At 48.0% G+C, this 23324-nt stretch overlaps 1 protein-coding gene across 1 annotated transcript in view; it reads right to left on the bottom strand.

The window, feature by feature from the left end:
- castor1 (cytosolic arginine sensor for mTORC1 subunit 1) overlaps positions 1-8103 on the bottom strand; it is a 39134-nt gene extending 31031 nt beyond the window's left edge. Inside the window, exon 1 of the mRNA XM_083784428.1 lies at positions 7726-8103. Coding sequence (XP_083640554.1) covers positions 7726-7838 — 113 coding nt within the window. The 5' untranslated portion in view covers positions 7839-8103. The remainder of the gene's footprint in view (positions 1-7725) is intronic.
- Between the last annotated feature and the right edge of the window lie 15221 nt (positions 8104-23324).

Genomic DNA, 23324 nt, shown 5'->3' with positions numbered 1-23324 from the left:
ATGCCATTTTCCCAGAAATGCTCACCACATTATTAATATAGGGATGCTAGATTTCAAATGGTTTAAAGAGGATAAACTCTTCATGCTGTATGCGCTCCCTGGCCTTTAGACACAACTAAACTCTCAAGATCCTTGGCACTAGTGGCAGTGTAGTGTTTTACGTTTTTTTCCTTTTGGTTCCCCTGAAACCTCAACAAGATGGCACTATACTCCACTGCCCATGCCCCCTTCTTGCCCTACAACGCCTGGCAGTGAGTGGGCACTGACTGGCCATACATCCTACTGTACTTTATCAGTCAGCTGAAGCTATTGCAGCAGAATCCTGTCGGGTGGGGTGATAATAACGCCCCCGCAACGGCTGACTCAGCAGAAACTAACTAATCCCTGCCATGAGAGAGTTGGGACAATCAATCCAAAACAGACAGAGAGACTGTGCAGAGAGGCAGAGAGAGAGAGAGAGAGAGAGAGAAAATACAATGAATAACCCCACCAATCAACCCTTGTGTCCCGATAGCCTCCCTCCTCTTCCTGTTGACCCTTGACCTTCCCCCTGCTTGCTGTACTTCCTGAGGGTAGCTCGTGCCAAGTGTCTGCCTTGCCAATGACAACGATCAGGTGAAGGTCTGCGTCCGATAGCATGACTCGGCATTGTCCTCAACTTAAGCAAACTAAAGGTTCATTCTGAGAAATGAGGCCAAACATGGAAGTACACACAGCTATTGCAAAGTCAAACACTAGACTATACAAGACTTCATACTTCGGTCTGCATGATCTTAACCCATTTAGGCCTGACGTCGAAATATTTGACAATACTGACATTTCGCTCTGAAAGAATATATATTCAAAGATTTGTGCCGCATTTTTATGATTTTTCAAAATAGCAGATCTACAAGCTCATAGCGCGCCACCGAGTGGCACACTACGAGCTTGTAGGTCTGCTATTTTTCAATAGCTAAAGTATAACATAATGCTTAGTTAAAACACCAAAAGGGGTTCCCGTCCAGAATGAGGGCAACAGACTTCTGTTTTTTTCTGTTGTGGTTTCCTGTTTTGTGCATTTATTTATTTATTGCACAGACACCAACTGATCGTTACGTGATGTTCAGTTTGTCACAAGCATTTCCGTCTGAAAACGGGTAATAATTCAATTGTCATGAATACAAAACATGAGCATCGCCTCTCACATCATTGTGGCACGAATATGCCAATACAATAACTATAGTAAATACAGTTTGTGTAATATGGCGTGATCACTTACGTATAGTTGTAGCATGTATGCCACAGTTCAAGAACTTTGAGTAGCACACACACAAAACTTATATTTTCCTCTAGGGTAATTATTTCTCCAAGGATGAGTAATACCTATGGCTCTATAGCCTTATTTGTGGATTTGTTTGTGATTTTGGCCCCATTCTGGTAGCCATATTTGCCTTTCTGCTAGGGGTGTGAAAATTACTTTGAATTGCGATTCCCGTTATGAACGATTATTCTTTTGTTGCTTACAGTTACAGTTTTCACTACAGTTTGTGATATGAAATGTAAGCCTACCCTAATCACAGTAAACATCATGTCTTCAGTCATTATTTCGAGTTACTGTAGTCAGTGCTAGTCACTTCAGATCAACACAGCTGTATTGCATTGTAGTATTGAATCGAGAATCATTTTTGAATAGACAATCGGTTTTTTTAATCGTTTTTGGATTGAGAATCGTGACCCCAAGAATCGGAATGGAATGGAGGTAGCCTGGTTAATAAACCAGACCGAATCAGCCGTTGGCAAAAACAATTGCCTACCGGCGGATTTCGGTCTGGCGAGGCTCAATTGTACGCCCATTTTCTACACACGAGAACGTGTGCGCCCAATAGGGACACGGTATGCAATATGGGCGGGCTTTGGTACAGTGACGTTCAATGCTTGAGACCTTTGACTGACAGTAGCTCTGACCAATTGCATCAAAGAGAAAATGTTTCCCTGGAAATGAAATCCAAGCTGAGCCTCCCCAGACTAATATCCCGCGGATCCGTGCGATATTAGTCTGGTTTATTAACCAGGCTAGAATGGAGGGACAACCAAAGATTCACAGCCCTACTTTCTGCCTCATATTATCATCATAGACATAGAAAGTTAGACGGCTAGATGCCACATTCGCCGCTGCAGTTCATTGGAGTGACATGTATCTTATGGAGGTCGCCACTTTTCCAAGGAGAGTTAGAAGAGTCTTGTTCGCCTCAACAAGCATCCCCCCCCCATGCATTTCCTTCACTGACACTGTATCGAAAATATCCATCATTTTCATTATTATTGTTAGGTCTCGCGCATTTTCCTTTTTTATTAGTCTATTTTTTTGTGAGTTTGACTCACTCTATGCCGTTATTCTGACCTGAGATCAGATTCTAAAAATGTCTTCTAAATCCTGACAGTTTTCTGAAAAAGCTATGTTTCTATGTCAGTTGTTCTTCGATTTTTCAAAAATAGCTAAAGCATAACGTAATGCTAACACCAAAAGGGGTTCCCGCCTAAAATGGGTTAATGTTGCTTACCTAGTTTTAGTTTTACCTCTTTGTAAGAGCTATCTCTCCACCCTGCCTGCTTAGCTCCCACTTCGTGGCATACTCATTTCTGTGTATTTACAATACACAACGATTAGGAAACAGTGTGGAGATTGTTGAAAACCAAGCTGACAAAGTAAGTAAGAAGTAAGAGAGGGTGGTTCCATTCTCTTTTTTTTTTTTAACTGCTGCAGCTGAGGAAATGTGATAAGCCGAGTGCAAAGTGATGTTGTTACACGTGCACGCACGACACCATGGGCTATCATCATAGCACCGTCTTCAGCCCAGGGACACCATGGGCTATCATCATAGCACCGTCTTCAGCCCAGGGACACCATGGGCTATCATCATAGCACCGTCTTCAGCCCAGGGACACCATGGGCTATCATCATAGCACCGTCTTCAACCAGGGACACCATGGGCTATCATCATAGCACCGTCTTCAGCCCAGGGACACCATGGGCTATCATCATAGCACCGTCTTCAGCCCAGGGACACCATGGGCTATCATCACAGCACCGTCTTCAACCCAGGGACACCATGGGCTATAATCATAGCACCGTCTTCAACCAGGGACACCATGGGCTATCATCATAGCACCGTCTTCAACCAGGGACACCATGGGCTATCATAATAGCACCGTCTTCAACCAGGGACACCATGGGCTATCATCATAGCACCGTCTTCAACCAGGGACACCATGGGCTATCATCATAGCACCGTCTTCAGCCCAGGGACACCATGGGCTATCATCATAGCTCCGTCTTCAACCAGGGACACCATGGGCTATCATCATAGCTCCGTCTTCAACCAGGGACACCATGGGCTATCATCATAGCACCGTCTTCAACCAGGGACACCATGGGCTATCATCATAGCACCGTCTTCAGCCCAGGGACACCATGGGCTATCATCATAGCACCGTCTTCAACCAGGGACACCATGGGCTATCATCACAGCACCGTCTTCAACCAGGGACACCATGGGCTATCATCATAGCACCGTCTTCAACCCAGGGACACCATGGGCTATCATCATAGCACCGTCTTCAGCCCAGGGACACCATGGGCTATCATCACAGCACCGTCTTCAACCCAGGGACGTCACCAAAGGAGTCCTTACTGCCTTCACAGCTTACAACAGCCCAGCCTTTGAGGTGATCTCCGTTCTGCCCAATCTCTCACAGGCTTCTTTCTCTCTCTCTTTGGAACAATGGAAGGTTTTACTGTCCAACTCCCTGCAAGGGGCCGGCATTGTGTAAACAGCGGGAGTGAGCTGAGTGCCCCAACCTTTTTGTTGTTCCTCCTAAATTTAGTGTAGCCAATTATTTTTAACCCATTTTTTCCTCCCAATTTTAGCCATCGTGCCAAATTACCCTCCCCACAGAACACTGCTGTTGTACCCTACAAGCTCACCTGCCAGTTAGGAGCCTCTCTGAATGATCTGCTACAGGGAGGGTGTTAATGCTTCAGGGTTTTAAAATAAAATAAATGTATTCTGAAAGAATATATATTCAAAGATTTCCACAAAAGCATTTTCACGATTTTTCTAAAATAGCAGACCTACAAGCTCGTAGCGCGCCACTCGGTAGCGCGCTATGAGCTTGTAGATACTTTTTGGCCAAAAGGGGATTTTGTTTCCACCGGGAAAAAAATACTTTTAGTTACTCCAATGCGCCATCTACTGATATTGCCCAGAGAACTGCCTCATAGAGAATATTTTTCCTCAGTAGAAAATAAATCCCTTTCTGGTCAAAAAGTACCGTTTATACATGTGGTGGGGGGCTCAGAGTGCTTCCACTAAGGAAAGTAGGCTTTCTAATGACACAACCCGCCTTTGTTTTGGTGAGTAGCAAAAATGTTCTTTTTATTTACGCTAAAGAGGAGAGGCTGGTCTGATTTTGATTTGAGATTTAAAAAAAAAAACGAAAGTCCCATAGCCTTATACTGAAGCAGCAGAAGGCTATGGACCAGAGCAGTAAGACAGCTCTGCTTCACTCTCGTGTCTCAACTATACTGTGATGGACTCAACTCAAGTCTCTGGGACAGAAATACCCGGAGGAGACAGAGGCTGAATGCTGCTGCAGTCTCTGGGACAGATACCCAGAGGAGACAGAGGCTGAATGCTGCTGCAGTCTCTGGGACAGATACCCAGAGGAGACAGAGGCTGAATGCTGCTGCAGTCTCTGGGACAGATACCCAGAGGAGACAGAGGCTGAATGCTGCTGAAGTCTCTGGGACAGATACCCAGAGGAGACAGAGGCTGAATGCTGCTGCAGTCTCTGGGACAGATACCCAGAGGAGACAGAGGCTGAATGCTGCTGCAGTCTCTGGGACAGATACCCAGAGGAGACAGAGGCTGAATGCTGCTGAAGTCTCTGGGACAGATACCCGGAGAGGAGACAGAGGCTGAATGCTGCTGCAGTCTCTGGGACAGATACCCAGAGGAGACAGAGGCTGAATGCTGCTGAAGTCTCTGGGACAGATACCCGGAGAGGAGACAGAGGCTGAATGCTGCTGCAAGAAATGCTGTCAAAGATGCAGCCCCCAGGAATAGTTAATTGACCGATTAATTATGTGTCCCACTGATTATCGGCTGCAATATTCAGATTTATACTATAATCGCATTGGCGTTACATTAACCCATGTTGGGGCGGGAACCCCTTTTGGTGATAGCATTATGTTATGCTTTAGCTATTGAAAAATAGCAGATCTACAAGCTCATAGCGCGCCACCGAGTGGCGCGCTATGAGCTTGTAGGTCTGCTATTTTAGAAAAATCGACTGATGACTGTAGAAGACATTTTTAGAATCTGATCTCAGGTCAAAATGGGTTAAGCTGAGTTCACCTATTTATCATATTATGTGCATGAATGTGCATCTCAGGAGAAGCAACAACAAGTCTCTGAAAGCTATAAGATGTAGACACACACACACACACACACACACACACACAGTCCCACACTTGGGTTAAGCTTACTTCTTTAGTACCACACACACTCGCTGTCATCTCCTTATAATTCCAGTCAGCCACATTTTGCTGTGGAACCACTCGGGTGCCGATTCTCAGCGAGTTGCACGCTAATGAATAGCATGGGGCCTGGCAGAGGGAAATGGCTCAAATCAAACAAGGCTATTAGAGTTGTTGTGCTCTGCTGTTTTCTCAAACCAGCATGCCATGAATGCAACTTGCCCCACCCGCACCCGCACCCCACCCGCCCGGCCCTCACCATCTCACACGCTCTGATGCACCACTAATGGAAGGAAGGGAGGAAGGACAGAAGGAAGGAAGAAAGAATGGAAGAAAGAAAGAAAGAAAGAAAGAAAGAAAGAAAGAAAGAAAGAAAGAACCGTAGCACTTGCCCTAGCCTAGCCCCTAAGATAGCATTTTATGTCGACTTGGATAGTATTTTAGACAGACTTATAGCTCGTTACGTAGACAGCACTAGAATTGCATTTTATGTAGTCATAGCACTTTATAGTACACATGTATAACATATAATATAGTATGTATAGTTGACAGATACTCCACTGTTACGTTCTTAGCTTATACACGATTCATGATAACTACTTAGTTTTTATATATGTGATGTATGCCATGCTTTTGTTTAAATGTAAGTCGCTCTGGATCAAGAGAGTCTGCTAAATGCCTAAATTGTAAAGAAAGAAAGAAAGAAAGCAAGAAAGAAAGGCGATTCAAGAGTTTGACAAGACTACAAGGTTTGAATGAAAATGTCACAGTGCACAAACAAAGCACAACAACACACAGTGTTGCAATTCCAAAGGCCTGGTCGCTGTGTGGTTCACGTGGGTTCTGCTGGTGCATTCTGGACTATAGGCCGGTTCCTTTTGTTTTTTTAAAAACTGTATAAAGGGCCTATAGCTACTAGGGGTCACACCAAATGTCAAATGTTGTTGAGACAACTGCTCTCACTTGAAGTCACCGTTTCAGGTTGACTCATCATTTTATAAGGTAACACAAGTCAATCATTGTGACTGGCACGGACATGTTGAAACATATTGCCCAACGCAGGGTGACAGGAATGCAGGCAGATTGCTTGTTATGGCCCAACTATAATTTATAGCTTGTTGTGTGAAACGCACAACTCTTACTTGTTGACGCAATGAATGTATGGGATGATAACAAGGCCGTTTAGATTTAGAATTCTAATCAACTGTGGCATAAGGGCAGTAAGCATATGATGCATTAATTGGTGCCATAATGTTTCTCATAGTTGCACAAGGCTCTTGAGAACAGCATGACACTCTTGCCAACATGTCACAGTGTTCGTAATGTGCCAGATAAAGTGTGCTTCAACTTGGTTTAGGCGTTTAATGGAATTCTTCATCTGCTCAAACTGTGCACAACAAGTAACACAACCACCATGACATGAATGCCATCACATGGTGGGAGAGCAGCCTGAAGCCAGATGTTGGGCATTTTTCTCCCAGTCGTCCACATTATGTAAGTCACCCAATAGGGTAATAATAAACAATTGCATAACAATGGGAGGATATCCAGGGATTAACTAAAAAATTGCTACCACTGACTCTGCCAGCATCAGTTCCACTTCCAGGGGGACAACTGCAACCTGCATGGCTGTGCTTTGCTATGATCTATAGATTCTAGGAGAGCAAAGGGGATTCATTCAAAGTTAAAACATGTGTGGGCTCACCAAAAAAATGCATCACAATATTTGTCCATTTAAGTTGGTCATATATACTGTATGGATTCAGTTTGGATATTGATCTTGAATAATAATTACCCTGCAAGGGTTCTAAATGAATGAAAAACGTCCATTTCAACAACACAGCCAGCCATGCAGTGACAACATAATGGGGTCTGACTCTGGATATGATGCCCCCTTTTCTGTCTGTTCTCTTCTTGTGCAGCCTGTCCGTCCTGCACTTTATTTCCACAAGTTGTGTTGTTGTCACTTGCCCATAACGAAGACTGAAGATAAGGTTAAATGCACGTGCTATTCAGCTACTACTAATATAACTTTTACAAGATAAAATCATTAAAATGTCATTCAGAAAGGAATTTACACACTAGAACAAACAATGGCTTGAATGAATTGAATATCCCCCCGTGCAGGCAGGCAGGCGCAGCATTATATAGCAGGCATCGCCCTTGTTTTTTTACGTCCAAATATACATTAATTCATCTTTACTTACCGCGTTCTGTTTCGGAGGAATATCAGTTTTATCAGCGGGTGTGTGTAATTCACCAGACCGCTCTTGGATATGCTGGTGACCCGCAGCCTGTGGTCCAGAATGTGCAGGTCCATGGTGGTGGTGGTGGTGGCTGGTGGTGGTCTGGTCTCTCTCTCTCTCCGGTTCTTTTCTGTCTTTCTTCCAGTGCAAACCAAACCCTCCAGTCCCTGCCGTGCATACACCGCCCCGGGGTGTAGGGAACAGGAACAGGGAGCTGCTTGTAGCCCTTCTCTAAAATATTAGCCTATCGGTTGTATTCGTGCATTAATAACGATGACAACAAGCGAGCAGCACCATTTGAATCACCTAATGCTATGCGCGTCTTGCATCAGTTCAGTAGTGTCGCTGCACGGACGGACGGCCGGCCGGGTCGGGGGAGAAAAACATCCGACGTAATCCGACTCCAGCTCCACTCAACTACTGTATATTCAAATTAAAGACAGCCTCAGATGGGACTACAGCACACCCCCTTTTCTTAAAGCTACAGGTTACCAGATGACTGAGTGTCTGTAGAGTAGACTGTAGACAGCATGTTTGTAGCTAGCTCTGGTCCATAGCTCTATGCGTGGAACACACTCACACAACCTGAATAGAACAATATTGTACACGCACATTTTCCATACTCACCTTGAACCCGACAAAGGACTTGAACAAAAAGAGACATTATTGCACTATTGGGAAATGTTTGATTGATTGTATTGTTGTGAATTATATTTGATTCATTGTATAGTGAATAAATGGAGAGGAAAATTAGGACGAAAAGAGAACAGTTCTGTGTCTTCATTTCTGTGACCATCCATTCTGTTTTTCAGAGACCACCAATCTTCCACTCAACCAATATTGTAGAATGTGGTACCCACACAGCTTGGGACGTTACACCAGCATATCCACACTGGAGAAAAAACGTTCAGTTGTAAAGAGTGTGACACGAGTTTTAGTGAGATAGGTGACCTCAAGACACACCAACGTATCCACACAGGAGAGAGGCCTTTCGTCTGTAAACACTGTGACAAGATGCTTCCATCAGTTAGTCAATCTCAAGAGCCACCAGCGTATCCACACTGGGGAAAGACCCTTCTGTTGTTAACAGTGTGACAAGAGTTTTACTGTGTTAAGCAATCTCAAGAGCCACCAGCGTATCGACACATAAGAGAGGCCTTTCATCTGTAAACAGTGTGACAAGATGCTTCCATCAGTTAGTCAATCTCCTTTCCGCCTCTCCCCAGCTGATTCCGTCTCTTCAGCTCCGCCTTAGTGTCCCGCCTCCAGGTGTTCTTAGGCCGTCCTCTCTGGATGTGTAACAGGTTTTTGGGAGAGTTGTTACTACTCTAAAGTTCGGACTCCAGTTCACACCAGTACGGAGCAAATGACACGACACAATAGGATAAGGTATAAAAGTACAAAAGCCTTTTTATTATAATCTAAGCATATGAATTCATTCAACAATACACATACTATAATGCAAGGGTACCCTCTTTTAAAAACAAAACAATAAATCAACTCAACACATTAATCAATTCATCACATTTAAAATAGCAAGCAGCAATGGTTAAAACTAGAGGGGAGAGAGTCAGTGAGTCAGGGGTTAGAAATACCACAGTCCAGTCCAGTAGTGGATGCGATCCGGGTTTTGCGCCTCGCCACAGCCGTGACGAGACAGCTAATTTAGTTTAGTCCGATCCACACTGTACAGTCCGGGACTTCCGTGTCGCCGCTATCCGGGCGTCCTGACGCTCCGCTGTTAGGCAAAGAGAATGGTGCAATAAGTGACAGCCCTCTCACAACCGGCACTTTCAACTGTGATACAACACGCACGCTGGCATTATTACTTTCCTTTCAAAAGGAGTAGGACGAGCATATCAATAATCAATCTCGGACTGCTGCTCCACCGCCGTCACCACATCCGGCTGGCTCCAGCACCTCAACACAGAAACGGGAACTCGAATCAACTTTACTGTCACACTAGTAAAGAGCCACGCACTCAATAGAACGGAGGCATATAGTTACTTTCCTTAATTCAGATGATAGAGAGCGTTGACATTGCAGAATGATCAATCTCAGCGACGTGGAGGAGGCGATGAGGACATCGGACCCACGGTGTAGTATAGGAGGAGGAGAGAAGTCCGGTCCGCGAGCACAGCGTGGAGAGACGAGGAGATAACTATCTGGCCTACAACATGTAGGGAGAAGAGGACATGAGAGAGAGGTCTGGCGTGATCCGACAACGGCGGCAGCAGGCACCGTCTGAGCAGAGAGAGCCCTGAGGTGGGATCTAGGTGGACCTTTTATTTGGGCGTGGAGTTTTCACTGGCGAATGAATGTCTTGACTCAGTCTGTGTCTGATAGGCTGCACAGTGTGCACACGCCTTGGTTAGAGCACCTGACAGGTAAACAATACTGTGGCATAATGTTCATTGTCCATCGCTATCATAGCGCACGGCACTCATCAAATAACACAAATGAAACACAGCATGCATAATCAAAATGAAACACAAAATATAAATAAAGCAATAAAACACAATATAAAGTTAACCATTTATCATGCTGCTCTACGTGGCACTGTGCATTCTGTGACATTAAACCAAATGACATTTTCCACTCTATGACACACCTCCCCCCTTTGTCCGTTGTCGTCCCGACAACGTCTAGTCACCGTACCTGTTTGGAGGCCTACCCCTATTGGGTCGCTGTGACCGTCGCAAAGGTACTTCGTGTTCCTGCTCTTGTCCATCATCTTGAGCTATAGCCGGGGTTGCTGGGTCACCTTCTCTTGGGCCTGTAGATGCTGTGGGCACAAAGGTCAGAGGTAACAATATTGGCCTAAAGTGTTCGTTTGGGTAAGAGGGCATTGTTTCAGTCTCTGGGGCTTGTTGTACCACTTCAGGGGGGTTGAAAGGGCATGGTCGAAGGTGATTCCGGTGGATTGTCCTAACGGGTCCTTCCTTCCCTTCTGGCCTGATCTGGAAGACTGGCACGCCGGGGCGTGATTGGTCGAGAACAACATAGGGTTGAGGCTGCCAGTGGGGTGCCAGCTTGCCTTGCTCTCTGCGGCGGAAGTTGCGTAAGAGCACTCTTTCTCCAGGCAACAAGGGTAGGTGTTTTGCTCTCTCATCATACCTATCCTTGTCCCTCATTCTGTTTTCTCTGGTCTTAACTGCAACCTGTTTGTAGACTCTCTGCAGCGTTTGGTTGTGTTGATGAACCCAGCCTTCTAGGTCATGTCTTTGGGTCAGCGCCGGCGCTCCTACGACCGTTTCCACAGGCAGGCGGGCATGTCGACCAAACATGACATAGTGCGGGGTCAGTCCGGTGGTCTCGTGGGTGGTGTTGTTGTACATCTGGAGCAGAGTCGGCAAGTGATCTGGCCAGTGTGCTTGGTCAACCTGACTCAGCGTTCCTAGGAGAGACAGAATAGTCTTGTTAAACCTTTCACAAGCCCCGTTCCCCTGAGGCCTGTAAGGTGTAGTTCGGATCTTGGAGCATCCGTAGAGGCTGCACAGCTGTGCTACCAGGTTTGACTCGAACGCTGCCCCCTGATCAGACAGGATCCGTTCCGGGCACCCCCACGCCTGGATGAGGTGGCGCCAGAGAACCCGGGTAGTAGTGGCTGCTGTCTGGTCTTTCGTGGGGATGGCCCACCCATACTTGGAGAATAAGTCAGTCATAACCAACAGGTAAGGGTAGGTGTCGCCATGCCGGCCAAGAGATAAGTAATCAATTGAGACAGTTTCCATGGGGTAAGATGTGAGAATTGGCACCAAAGGCGCCCTTACCTCTGGGCCACGTTTCTGTTGGACGCAACTTGCGCACTGGGACCCCCATTCCTGCAGGTCAGTAATCATCCCTGGCCAGTAGAAGGTCTTCCTCAGTAGGGCTTCAATTTTGGCCACTCCCATGTGGCCAGAGGAGTTGTGGTACTTCTCCCACAGCTCCTTGGTCTTACTTGAGGGTACCACAATTTGAGCCAAGTTCAAACCGGTGTTGCGCTCCTGCGCTCTCCTCTTCAACACACCTTCCTGGATGTGTAGGCGGCTCCATTCTCGCAAGAGGCGTCTTACCACAGGCAGGCTGTCCTTCCTTTCCTCCGCTCCTGGGAGGTGTTCTCCTGCAACCCACTCCTTCACTTGGGCCAGGGTTTGGTCTCCATCCTGCCAGTTCTTCCACTGGTCTTCCATTTCCGGGGCTTCCTCCAATTCCACTGCAGCCGCTGCGGCTTGGACGAATCCAGTCTCCTGCGGTAACCTGGACAAGATATCAGCGTTACGGTTGGCAGTACCTGGGCGGTATTTCAGTTCAAAGTCGAAATTTGCCAGCTGGGCTGCCCAGCGCTGTTCAACAGCCCCTAAGCGTGCTGTGTCCAAATGGACAAGGGGGTTGTTGTCAGTAAAGGCCAGGAACTTATTGCCCCATAAGTAGTCCTTAAACTTTTCTGTAACAGCCCACTTGAGGGCCAAAAACTCTAGTTTGAAGGAACTGTAGTTTTGGTCGTTTCTTTCTGTTGGGATCAGACTTCTGCTGGCGTAGGCAACTACCCTCTCTTTGCCATCCTGTACCTGTGATAGTACGGCCCCCAAACCCCCTAGGCTAGCATCAGTATAAAGGGTAAAGGGCTTTGAGAAGTCGGCATAGGCCAAAATTGGAGCACTCACCAGAGCAGTCTTAAGGGCATCGAACGCCGTCTGGCAGTCCGGAGTCCAGTCGATGCTTCTCCCCTTCTGCAAACTGGCTGTGCCTACTAGGAGGGCGTTAAGGGGTGCAGCTACTTTGGAGAAGCCCTTAATGTACCTCCTGTAGTACCCCACGAACCCCAGGAATGAGCGTACCTGGCTGACAGTTGAAGGGACGGCCCAGTCCTTTACGACAGCGGTCTTTCCAGGGTCAGTGGAGATCCCCTCACTGGAGATGACATGGCCAAGGTAGGTTACCTTCCTCTGGAACAGGTGGCATTTCTTGGGTTGCAGCTTCAGGCCATGGGCTACCAGCTTTTCGAAGACCTGCTCCAGGTGTTCAATGTGGGTATCGAAATCCGGAGAATAGACTATCACGTCATCCAAGTAGATTAGGAGAGACTCATTGACGTGCCCCCCCAGGCACCGCTGCATCAGACGTTGGAACGTCGCTGGGGCGTTGCATAGGCCGAAAGGCATCCTCTGGAACTCGTAGAGGCCCATGGGGGTGGTGAATGCAGTCTTCTCTCTGTCCTTCGGGTCCACGTCCACCTGCCAGAACCCACTGGCGAGGTCGAGAGTGGAGTACCAGGCCGCTTGTTTTAGACAGGTGAGGGATTCTTCTATCCTTGGTAGAGGGTAGGCGTCTTTGTGTGTGAGGGCGTTGAGCTTCCTGTAGTCCACGCAAAAGCGCCATGACCCATCCTTCTTCTTCACAAGGACAATCGGTGCCGCCCAAGGGCTGGAGCTTTCCTTGATGACCTCTGTGTCCAACATGTTTTGGAGGAGCCCTCTCAGCTCTGGGTAGAGGCTTGGTGGGATCGGCCTGTAGCGCTCCCTGCTAGGTGGTGCTGAGCCTGTGGGGATTGAATGGAGGACTGCATCAGTCTGTCCGAAGTCCTCGTCTCCTGCTGCAAAGGCAGCCTTCCATCGCTGCAGCAGGGAATCCATCGTCTGTTGCTGCTCTGCGGACAGCCCATCGCCTTTCAGTAGGTGGACTGGGTGCTGGTCTTCTGTGGTGACCTGGTTCACCTGGACATCAACTTCAACTACCCCTGGGTCTGAAGCCTTCAACACCAGGTCCTTCTCACCCCGCACCTGGCTTGCATCGACCTGGAAGATGTTAGCAAGGGGGCGTCGTTGAGGTATTAAAATGGGGTATGGGTTCACGTTGCGTATCCTTATGGGGAGGCGCCCTTTCACCACCCAAGCAACGGACCGGGCCACCTGCCATTCATCATCTCTCTCTGGGCCCTCCACAAGAGCGCAGAAGTCAGACCTGGACCTTGTCCCGTACAGGTGTGTCCATAACACCATCTCGCTGTTGGGAGGGACGTAGACTGGATCTTGGCGGGTCAACCGGGCCACTCCAACCTGTCCATCTGATGGTTCAGCCTGCGACACCCTCTGGCAGACGGCGAAGGCCCGTTCCCACTCACCTTTGGCCTGCCGGGACATGGTAGCACCAAATGCCGTCAGCCCTGGGTGGACTCCCTGGAACAGTTCTTTCCAGAAGTGTGAGATCACATTCATTCCCAGAATGCCCTTCTCAGCATTCAGGCACTCGTCTTTGACAATGATGACCCCCTTACCGGACACAGTGACCCCTCCCACTGTGAAATCCAAGAGGGCGTACCCGGTATAGGGGATCCGTAGGCCATTGGCAGCTTTTAGGGTCAGCCAGTACAGATCCTGTGGGTCCCGTGTCTGTTCCCCACCGAGCCATTTTTTAAAGAAGGATTCACTGAACAATGTTACTTGTGAACCTGTATCGAGCAAGCAGGGTAATTTAACCCCTGCAACGGCTATTTCCACCCCTGGACACGTACCAATAATAGCGTTCTCCTCTGCTCGGTTCCCCTGGTTCCCCTCCCCAACCACTTGACTCCCAGTGGCTGGGGCTATTAGTTTAAATGCCTCCTCTCCTGTGGGCAGCGCCTCTGGATGTGGCCTGCCTGTCCACAGCCTCTACAAATGGGCTGGCCCTGTTGGTCCCATTCGAATGCCTGGTGTCGTCCGGGAGAGGGTGTATAACGACCCTCCTGAACTCTCCCTCGTGTAGTAGAGCGTCTGTACTCTTCCGGGGCATTCTGTGGGGAAAGTTGACGTTTAATTTCATCTTTCAGAGTTTCAGTTAGAACAGATATTTGGTCTTTCATTTCTTTCCTAAGTTCAGCTCTTACAGTCTCTCTCCACTCGTTTAAACTAGGAGCTGCTGGGGTCTGTTGTGGTGGAGGCACTGAGACACGCGCTGCGCATGCAGACTCCATCCTCTGTTCGGCTTCCAATGCTCGAGCTTCACTACACACTTCACTGAAGGATAATGTAGGGTTTCTACGAACCTGGCGTTGGAGTTCTTGTTGTACTGTGCTAGGTCTCAAACCCAGGACAAGCTGGTCTCGGATGGTCATCTCATCTTGAGCCGAGCCATTTGGTTCATGCTCTCGCCATATGGAGAATAGCTCCCGGAGCCGGAGAATGTAGGCGGCAGCAGTGTCTCCTTCCTGTTGGTGACATTTAAAGAATTGCGCACGGAGCTGGGCTACTGGAGTTACCTGTCCATACAGCTTCTGTACCTCCTGTAGGATGGCTGCGCTAGTTGCACGCCTAGCTGGGTCTAATAGACGTATCTCTCGCTTTGCGTCGCCTTCAAGTGCTCCAAAAATAAAGTCTATTTTCTGTTCTTCATTCAACCCTTGTGCCCGCAGCATAGCCCGAACCTGCCCATTCCATTCTGAAAACCTCATTTTACTTGAATCACCATTAAATTTTGGGATCCATGGGACCCCCATAAACCATGGCATCATCATTGCATTTATCAATGGTTGGCTTGCATTAACATTTTCTGACCTGGCCCCATCTTCTCGTGGTACACTAGGGCCTGCCCTTTCAGGTTGCAATTCATTTTCGTCGGCCATTTTGCTCTGTACGGTGTGAATAAGGAGTCCTGCCGACTACGCCACTTATGTAACAGGTTTTTGGGAGAGTTGTTACTACTCTAAAGTTCGGACTCCAGTTCACACCAGTACGGAGCAAATGACACGACACAATAGGATAAGGTATAAAAGTACAAAAGCCTTTTTATTATAATCTAAGCATATGAATTCATTCAACAATACACATACTATAATGCAAGGGTACCCTCTTTTAAAAACAAAACAATAAATCAACTCAACACATTAATCAATTCATCACATTTAAAATAGCAAGCAGCAATGGTTAAAACTAGAGGGGAGAGAGTCAGTGAGTCAGGGGTTAGAAATACCACAGTCCAGTCCAGTAGTGGATGCGATCCGGGTTTTGCGCCTCGCCACAGCCGTGACGAGACAGCTAATTTAGTTTAGTCCGATCCACACTGTACAGTCCGGGACTTCCGTGTCGCCGCTATCCGGGCGTCCTGACGCTCCGCTGTTAGGCAAAGAGAATGGTGCAATAAGTGACAGCCCTCTCACAACCGGCACTTTCAACTGTGATACAACACGCACGCTGGCATTATTACTTTCCTTTCAAAAGGAGTAGGACGAGCATATCAATAATCAATCTCGGACTGCTGCTCCACCGCCGTCACCACATCCGGCTGGCTCCAGCACCTCAACACAGAAACGGGAACTCGAATCAACTTTACTGTCACACTAGTAAAGAGCCACGCACTCAATAGAACGGAGGCATATAGTTACTTTCCTTAATTCAGATGATAGAGAGCGTTGACATTGCAGAATGATCAATCTCAGCGACGTGGAGGAGGCGATGAGGACATCGGACCCACGGTGTAGTATAGGAGGAGGAGAGAAGTCCGGTCCGCGAGCACAGCGTGGAGAGACGAGGAGATAACTATCTGGCCTACAACATGTAGGGAGAAGAGGACATGAGAGAGAGGTCTGGCGTGATCCGACAACGGCGGCAGCAGGCACCGTCTGAGCAGAGAGAGCCCTGAGGTGGGATCTAGGTGGACCTTTTATTTGGGCGTGGAGTTTTCACTGGCGAATGAATGTCTTGACTCAGTCTGTGTCTGATAGGCTGCACAGTGTGCACACGCCTTGGTTAGAGCACCTGACAGGTAAACAATACTGTGGCATAATGTTCATTGTCCATCGCTATCATAGCGCACGGCACTCATCAAATAACACAAATGAAACACAGCATGCATAATCAAAATGAAACACAAAATATAAATAAAGCAATAAAACACAATATAAAGTTAACCATTTATCATGCTGCTCTACGTGGCACTGTGCATTCTGTGACATTAAACCAAATGACATTTTCCACTCTATGACACACTTATGTAACAGGTTTTTGGGAGAGTTGTTACTACTCTAAAGTTCGGACTCCAGTTCACACCAGTACGGAGCAAATGACACGACACAATAGGATAAGGTATAAAAGTACAAAAGCCTTTTTATTATAATCTAAGCATATGAATTCATTCAACAATACAAATACTATAATGCAAGGGTACCCTCTTTTAAAAACAAAACAATAAATCAACTCAACACATTAATCAATTCATCACATTTAAAATAACAAGCAGCAATGGTTAAAACTAGAGGAGAGAGAGTCAGTGAGTCAGGGGTTAGAAATACCACAGTCCAGTCCAGTAGTGGATGCGATCCGGGTTTTGCGCCTCGCCACAGCCGTGACGAGACAGCTAATTTAGTTTAGTCCGATCCACACTGTACAGTCCGGGACTTCCGCGTCGCCGCTATCCGGGCGTCCTGACGCTCCGCTGTTAGGCAAAGAGAATGGTGCAATAAGTGACAGCCCTCTCACAACCGGCACTTTCAACTGTGATACAACACGCACGCTGGCATTATTACTTTCCTTTCAAAAGGAGTAGGACGAGCATATCAATAATCAATCTCGGACTGCTGCTCCACCGCCGTCACCACATCCGGCTGGCTCCAGCACCTCAACACAGAAACGGGAACTCGAATCAACTTTACTGTAACACTAGTAAAGAGCCACGCACTCAATAGAACGGAGGCATATAGTTACTTTCCTTAATTCAGATGATAGAGAGCGTTGACATTGCAGAATGATCAATCTCAGCGACGTGGAGGAGGCGATGAGGACATCGGACCCACGGTGTAGTATAGGAGGAGGAGAGAAGTCCGGTCCGCGAGCACAGCGTGGAGAGACGAGGAGATAACTATCTGGCCTACAACATGTAGGGAGAAGAGGACATGAGAGAGAGGTCTGGCGTGATCCGACAACGGCGGCAGCAGGCACCGTCTGAGCAGAGAGAGCCCTGAGGTGGGATCTAGGTGGACCTTTTATTTGGGCGTGGAGTTTTCACTGGCGAATGAATGTCTTGACTCAGTCTGTGTCTGATAGGCTGCACAGTGTGCACACGCCTTGGTTAGAGCACCTGACAGGTAAACAATACTGTGGCATAATGTTCATTGTCCATCGCTATCATAGCGCACGGCACTCATCAAATAACACAAATGAAACACAGCATGCATAATCAAAATGAAACACAAAATATAAATAAAGCAATAAAACACAATATAAAGTTAACCATTTATCATGCTGCTCTACGTGGCACTGTGCATTCTGTGACATTAAACCAAATGACATTTTCCACTCTATGACACACCTCCCCCCTTTGTCCGTTGTCGTCCCGACAACGTCTAGTCACCATACCTGTTTGGAGGCCTACCCCTATTGGGTCGCTGTGACCGTCGCAAAGGTACTTCGTGTTCCTGCTCTTGTCCATCATCTTGAGCTATAGCCGGGGTTGCTGGGTCACCTTCTCTTGGGCCTGTAGATGCTGTGGGCACAAAGGTCAGAGGTAACAATATTGGCCTAAAGTGTTCGTTTGGGTAAGAGGGCATTGTTTCAGTCTCTGGGGCTTGTTGTACCACTTCAGGGGGGTTGAAAGGGCATGGTCGAAGGTGATTCCGGTGGATTGTCCTAACGGGTCCTTCCTTCCCTTCTGGCCTGATCTGGAAGACTGGCACGCCGGGGCGTGATTGGTCGAGAACAACATAGGGTTGAGGCTGCCAGTGGGGTGCCAGCTTGCCTTGCTCTCTACGGCGGAAGTTGCGTAAGAGCACTCTTTCTCCAGGCAACAAGGGTAGGTGTTTTGCTCTCTCATCATACCTATCCTTGTCCCTCATTCTGTTTTCTCTGGTCTTAACTGCAACCTGTTTGTAGACTCTCTGCAGCGTTTGGTTGTGTTGATGAACCCAGCCTTCTAGGTCATGTCTTTGGGTCAGCGCCGGCGCTCCTACGACCGTTTCCACAGGCAGGCGGGCATGTCGACCAAACATGACATAGTGCGGGGTCAGTCCGGTGGTCTCGTGGGTGGTGTTGTTGTACATCTGGAGCAGAGTCGGCAAGTGATCTGGCCAGTGTGCTTGGTCAACCTGACTCAGCGTTCCTAGGAGAGACAGAATAGTCTTGTCAAACCTTTCACAAGCCCCGTTCCCCTGAGGCCTGTAAGGTGTAGTTCGGATCTTGGAGCATCCGTAGAGGCTGCACAGCTGTGCTACCAGGTTTGACTCGAACGCTGCCCCCTGATCAGACAGGATCCGTTCCGGGCACCCCCACGCCTGGATGAGGTGGCGCCAGAGAACCCGGGTAGTAGTGGCTGCTGTCTGGTCTTTCGTGGGGATGGCCCACCCATACTTGGAGAATAAGTCAGTCATAACCAACAGGTAAGGGTAGGTGTCGCCATGCCGGCCAAGAGATAAGTAATCAATTGAGACAGTTTCCATGGGGTAAGATGTGAGAATTGGCACCAAAGGCGCCCTTACCTCTGGGCCACGTTTCTGTTGGACGCAACTTGTGCACTGGGACCCCCATTCCTGCAGGTCAGTAATCATCCCTGGCCAGTAGAAGGTCTTCCTCAGTAGGGCTTCAATTTTGGCCACTCCCATGTGGCCAGAAGAGTTGTGGTACTTCTCCCACAGCTCCTTGGTCTTACTTGAGGGTACCACAATTTGAGCCAAGTTCAAACCGGTGTTGCGCTCCTGCGCTCTCCTCTTCAACACACCTTCCTGGATGTGTAGGCGGCTCCATTCTCGCAAGAGGCGTCTTACCACAGGCAGGCTGTCCTTCCTTTCCTCCGCTCCTGGGAGGTGTTCTCCTGCAACCCACTCCTTCACTTGGGCCAGGGTTTGGTCTCCATCCTGCCAGTTCTTCCACTGGTCCTCCATTTCCGGGGCTTCCTCCAATTCCACTGCAGCCGCTGCGGCTTGGACGAATCCAGTCTCCTGCGGTAACCTGGACAGGATATCAGCGTTACGGTTGGCAGTACCTGGGCGGTATTTCAGTTCAAAGTCGAAATTTGCCAGCTGGGCTGCCCAGCGCTGTTCAACAGCCCCTAAGCGTGCTGTGTCCAAATGGACAAGGGGGTTGTTGTCAGTAAAGGCCAGGAACTTATTGCCCCATAAGTAGTCCTTAAACTTTTCTGTAACAGCCCACTTGAGGGCCAAAAACTCTAGTTTGAAGGAACTGTAGTTTTGGTCATTTCTTTCTGTTGGGATCAGACTTCTGCTGGCGTAGGCAACTACCCTCTCTTTGCCATCCTGTACCTGTGATAGTACGGCCCCCAAACCCCCTAGGCTAGCATCAGTATAAAGGGTAAAGGGCTTTGAGAAGTCGGCATAGGCCAAAATTGGAGCACTCACCAGAGCAGTCTTAAGGGCATCGAACGCCGTCTGGCAGTCCGGAGTCCAGTCGATGCTTCTCCCCTTCTGCAAACTGGCTGTGCCTACTAGGAGGGCGTTAAGGGGTGCAGCTACTTTGGAGAAGCCCTTAATGTACCTCCTGTAGTACCCCACGAACCCCAGGAATGAGCGTACCTGGCTGACAGTTGAAGGGACGGCCCAGTCCTTTACGACAGCGGTCTTTCCAGGGTCAGTGGAGATCCCCTCACTGGAGATGACATGGCCAAGGTAGGTTACCTTCCTCTGGAACAGGTGGCATTTCTTGGGTTGCAGCTTCAGGCCATGGGCTACCAGCTTTTCGAAGACCTGCTCCAGGTGTTCAATGTGGGTATCGAAATCCGGAGAATAGACTATCACGTCATCCAAGTAGATTAGGAGAGACTCATTGACGTGCCCCCCCAGGCACCGCTGCATCAGACGTTGGAACGTCGCTGGGGCGTTGCATAGGCCGAAAGGCATCCTCTGGAACTCGTAGAGGCCCATGGGGGTGGTGAATGCAGTCTTCTCTCTGTCCTTCGGGTCCACGTCCACCTGCCAGAACCCACTGGCGAGGTCGAGAGTGGAGTACCAGGCCGCTTGTTTTAGACAGGTGAGGGATTCTTCTATCCTTGGTAGAGGGTAGGCGTCTTTGTGTGTGAGGGCGTTGAGCTTCCTGTAGTCCACGCAAAAGCGCCATGACCCATCCTTCTTCTTCACAAGGACAATCGGTGCCGCCCAAGGGCTGGAGCTTTCCTTGATGACCTCTGTGTCCAACATGTTTTGGAGGAGCCCTCTCAGCTCTGGGTAGAGGCTTGGTGGGATCGGCCTGTAGCGCTCCCTGCTAGGTGGTGCTGAGCCTGTGGGGATTGAATGGAGGACTGCATCAGTCTGTCCGAAGTCCTCGTCTCCTGCTGCAAAGGCAGCCTTCCATCGCTGCAGCAGGGAATCCATCGTCTGTTGCTGCTCTGCGGACAGCCCATCGCCTTTCAGTAGGTGGACTGGGTGCTGGTCTTCTGTGGTGACCTGGTTCACCTGGACATCAACTTCAACTACCCCTGGGTCTGAAGCCTTCAACACCAGGTCCTTCTCACCCCGCACCTGGCTTGCATCGACCTGGAAGATGTTAGCAAGGGGGCGTCGTTGAGGTATTAAGATGGGGTATGGGTTCACGTTGCGTATCCTTATGGGGAGGCGCCCTTTCACCACCCAAGCAACGGACCGGGCCACCTGCCATTCATCATCTCTCTCTGGGCCCTCCACAAGAGCGCAGAAGTCAGACCTGGACCTTGTCCCGTACAGGTGTGTCCATAACACCATCTCGCTGTTGGGAGGGACGTAGACTGGATCTTGGCGGGTCAACCGGGCCACTCCAACCTGTCCATCTGATGGTTCAGCCTGCGACACCCTCTGGCAGACGGCGAAGGCCCGTTCCCACTCACCTTTGGCCTGCCGGGACATGGTAGCACCAAATGCCGTCAGCCCTGGGTGGACTCCCTGGAACAGTTCTTTCCAGAAGTGTGAGATCACATTCATTCCCAGAATGCCCTTCTCAGCATTCAGGCACTCGTCTTTGACAATGATGACCCCCTTACCGGACACAGTGACCCCTCCCACTGTGAAATCCAAGAGGGCGTACCCGGTATAGGGGATCCGTAGGCCATTGGCAGCTTTTAGGGTCAGCCAGTACAGATCCTGTGGGTCCCGTGTCTGTTCCCCACCGAGCCATTTTTTAAAGAAGGATTCACTGAACAATGTTACTTGTGAACCTGTATCGAGCAGGATGTACACAAGTAGGCCATAAATGGCCTACTAGTGTGCAAGCAGAGCGCGCAAGTACTGTCGACCGCTACAAACTGTCAGCTTCTCTGCTGAGATTTGACAGAGCGCGCGCTCTGCTTGCGCACTAATAGTCCATTTATGGACTACTAGTGTGCAACAAGCAACATACGCAATAAGGCTCTGTATGGTCTTCTAGCGTTAACGGTTAAAATGAACACTGATATGCAGTTACATTTATTTAGGTGACAACTAAAGTGTTAGTTAAACGTTGATAATTTAAAGGACCACTTCACCACTTTTCAACCTATCTTCATATAATTGATCCTCACTAATGATCATGATAAAATGGCACAATTTATTCATTCATTCATTCAAGTTTTATTTATTCTCGAAATTACAGTAATCAAACTCATTTCCAGTGTCATCGAGTAACACAATCACATAGAAAAACATCACAATACATCAGAATCAGGAAAACAAAAACAAAAAGGTATACATGTGAATTACATTGGTTTACAAATAAAAAGCTAAGACAAATTTCAAAAAACAGTTTACATATTGTGGGGGTCTGTATGCTCACCAATTGGTTTTAAAACGACTCAAGGGTACCAATGTGGTCAATTTTAATGTTGTTTGCAGGTCATTCCATGTATTAGGGCCACAGAAGCTAAAGGCAGTCTACCAAAGTTCAGAGTTAAAGGAGAATTCCATACTAAAAGGCTTTCTTACCTTTCTTTGTAGTTGTTACGTCCCCACCAAAGAGGTCCAGGTGTTATTTTGTGCAAAAGCTCATTATTGGCTATTTCCCCTACCATGAGCTCTACATGAATTGCATTGAATGGGAATTCAATGGGGCTATGTGGTGTTGTGCTAATTCGCTTATTTCCATCGCTCAAAATTATAATTTCTTTGTATATATCCTCTCTTCATAATGTAAATAATATCCCAAGCGGCACACTTTACTACTTCTTTCGATGGAAATAAGCGAATTTAAGTCTCTCATCAATCCAATAGCTACCAAGATATTTAGCTGTGACTCTTTCGATATCAGCTCCATTCATAAATATGCGAATGTCATTATAGGAGCATTATAAGGGTCCATTTGGTTCCAAACTATCATTTAGCTGGGGACTCCCTGAAACTCCCTCAAGGACCCCTGGGGGTCCCCGGACCCCACTTTGGGAACCCCTGATGTAGGCTATGTTGTGTGCATCATGGATAATATCAATATGTTCACCACTGGGTCAAGCAGATAAGGTCGTATTTCATGACATCGAGATTATTCATAAAAAATATATAGGGTTTTCTGGACTATTACAGATTGTTGTCCTAATGTACTGTAGGCCTACTGCGTCCGTATGTGGTTCAGTCTTTCTTGGATTACATTTATTTACCACTAGAGAGCGCTACAAACCTTTTCCCCCCCATATCTGCATGGTTGACTTTAGTTTACAGTTTG

The sequence above is a fragment of the Protomyctophum parallelum genome (assembly GCF_964188405.1).
Source record: "Protomyctophum parallelum genome assembly, chromosome: 15".
NCBI classification, from domain to species: domain Eukaryota; kingdom Metazoa; phylum Chordata; class Actinopteri; order Myctophiformes; family Myctophidae; genus Protomyctophum; species Protomyctophum parallelum.
Note: the sequence above shows the minus strand (reverse complement) of the source record. Positions and strands in the feature narration are given on the sequence as shown.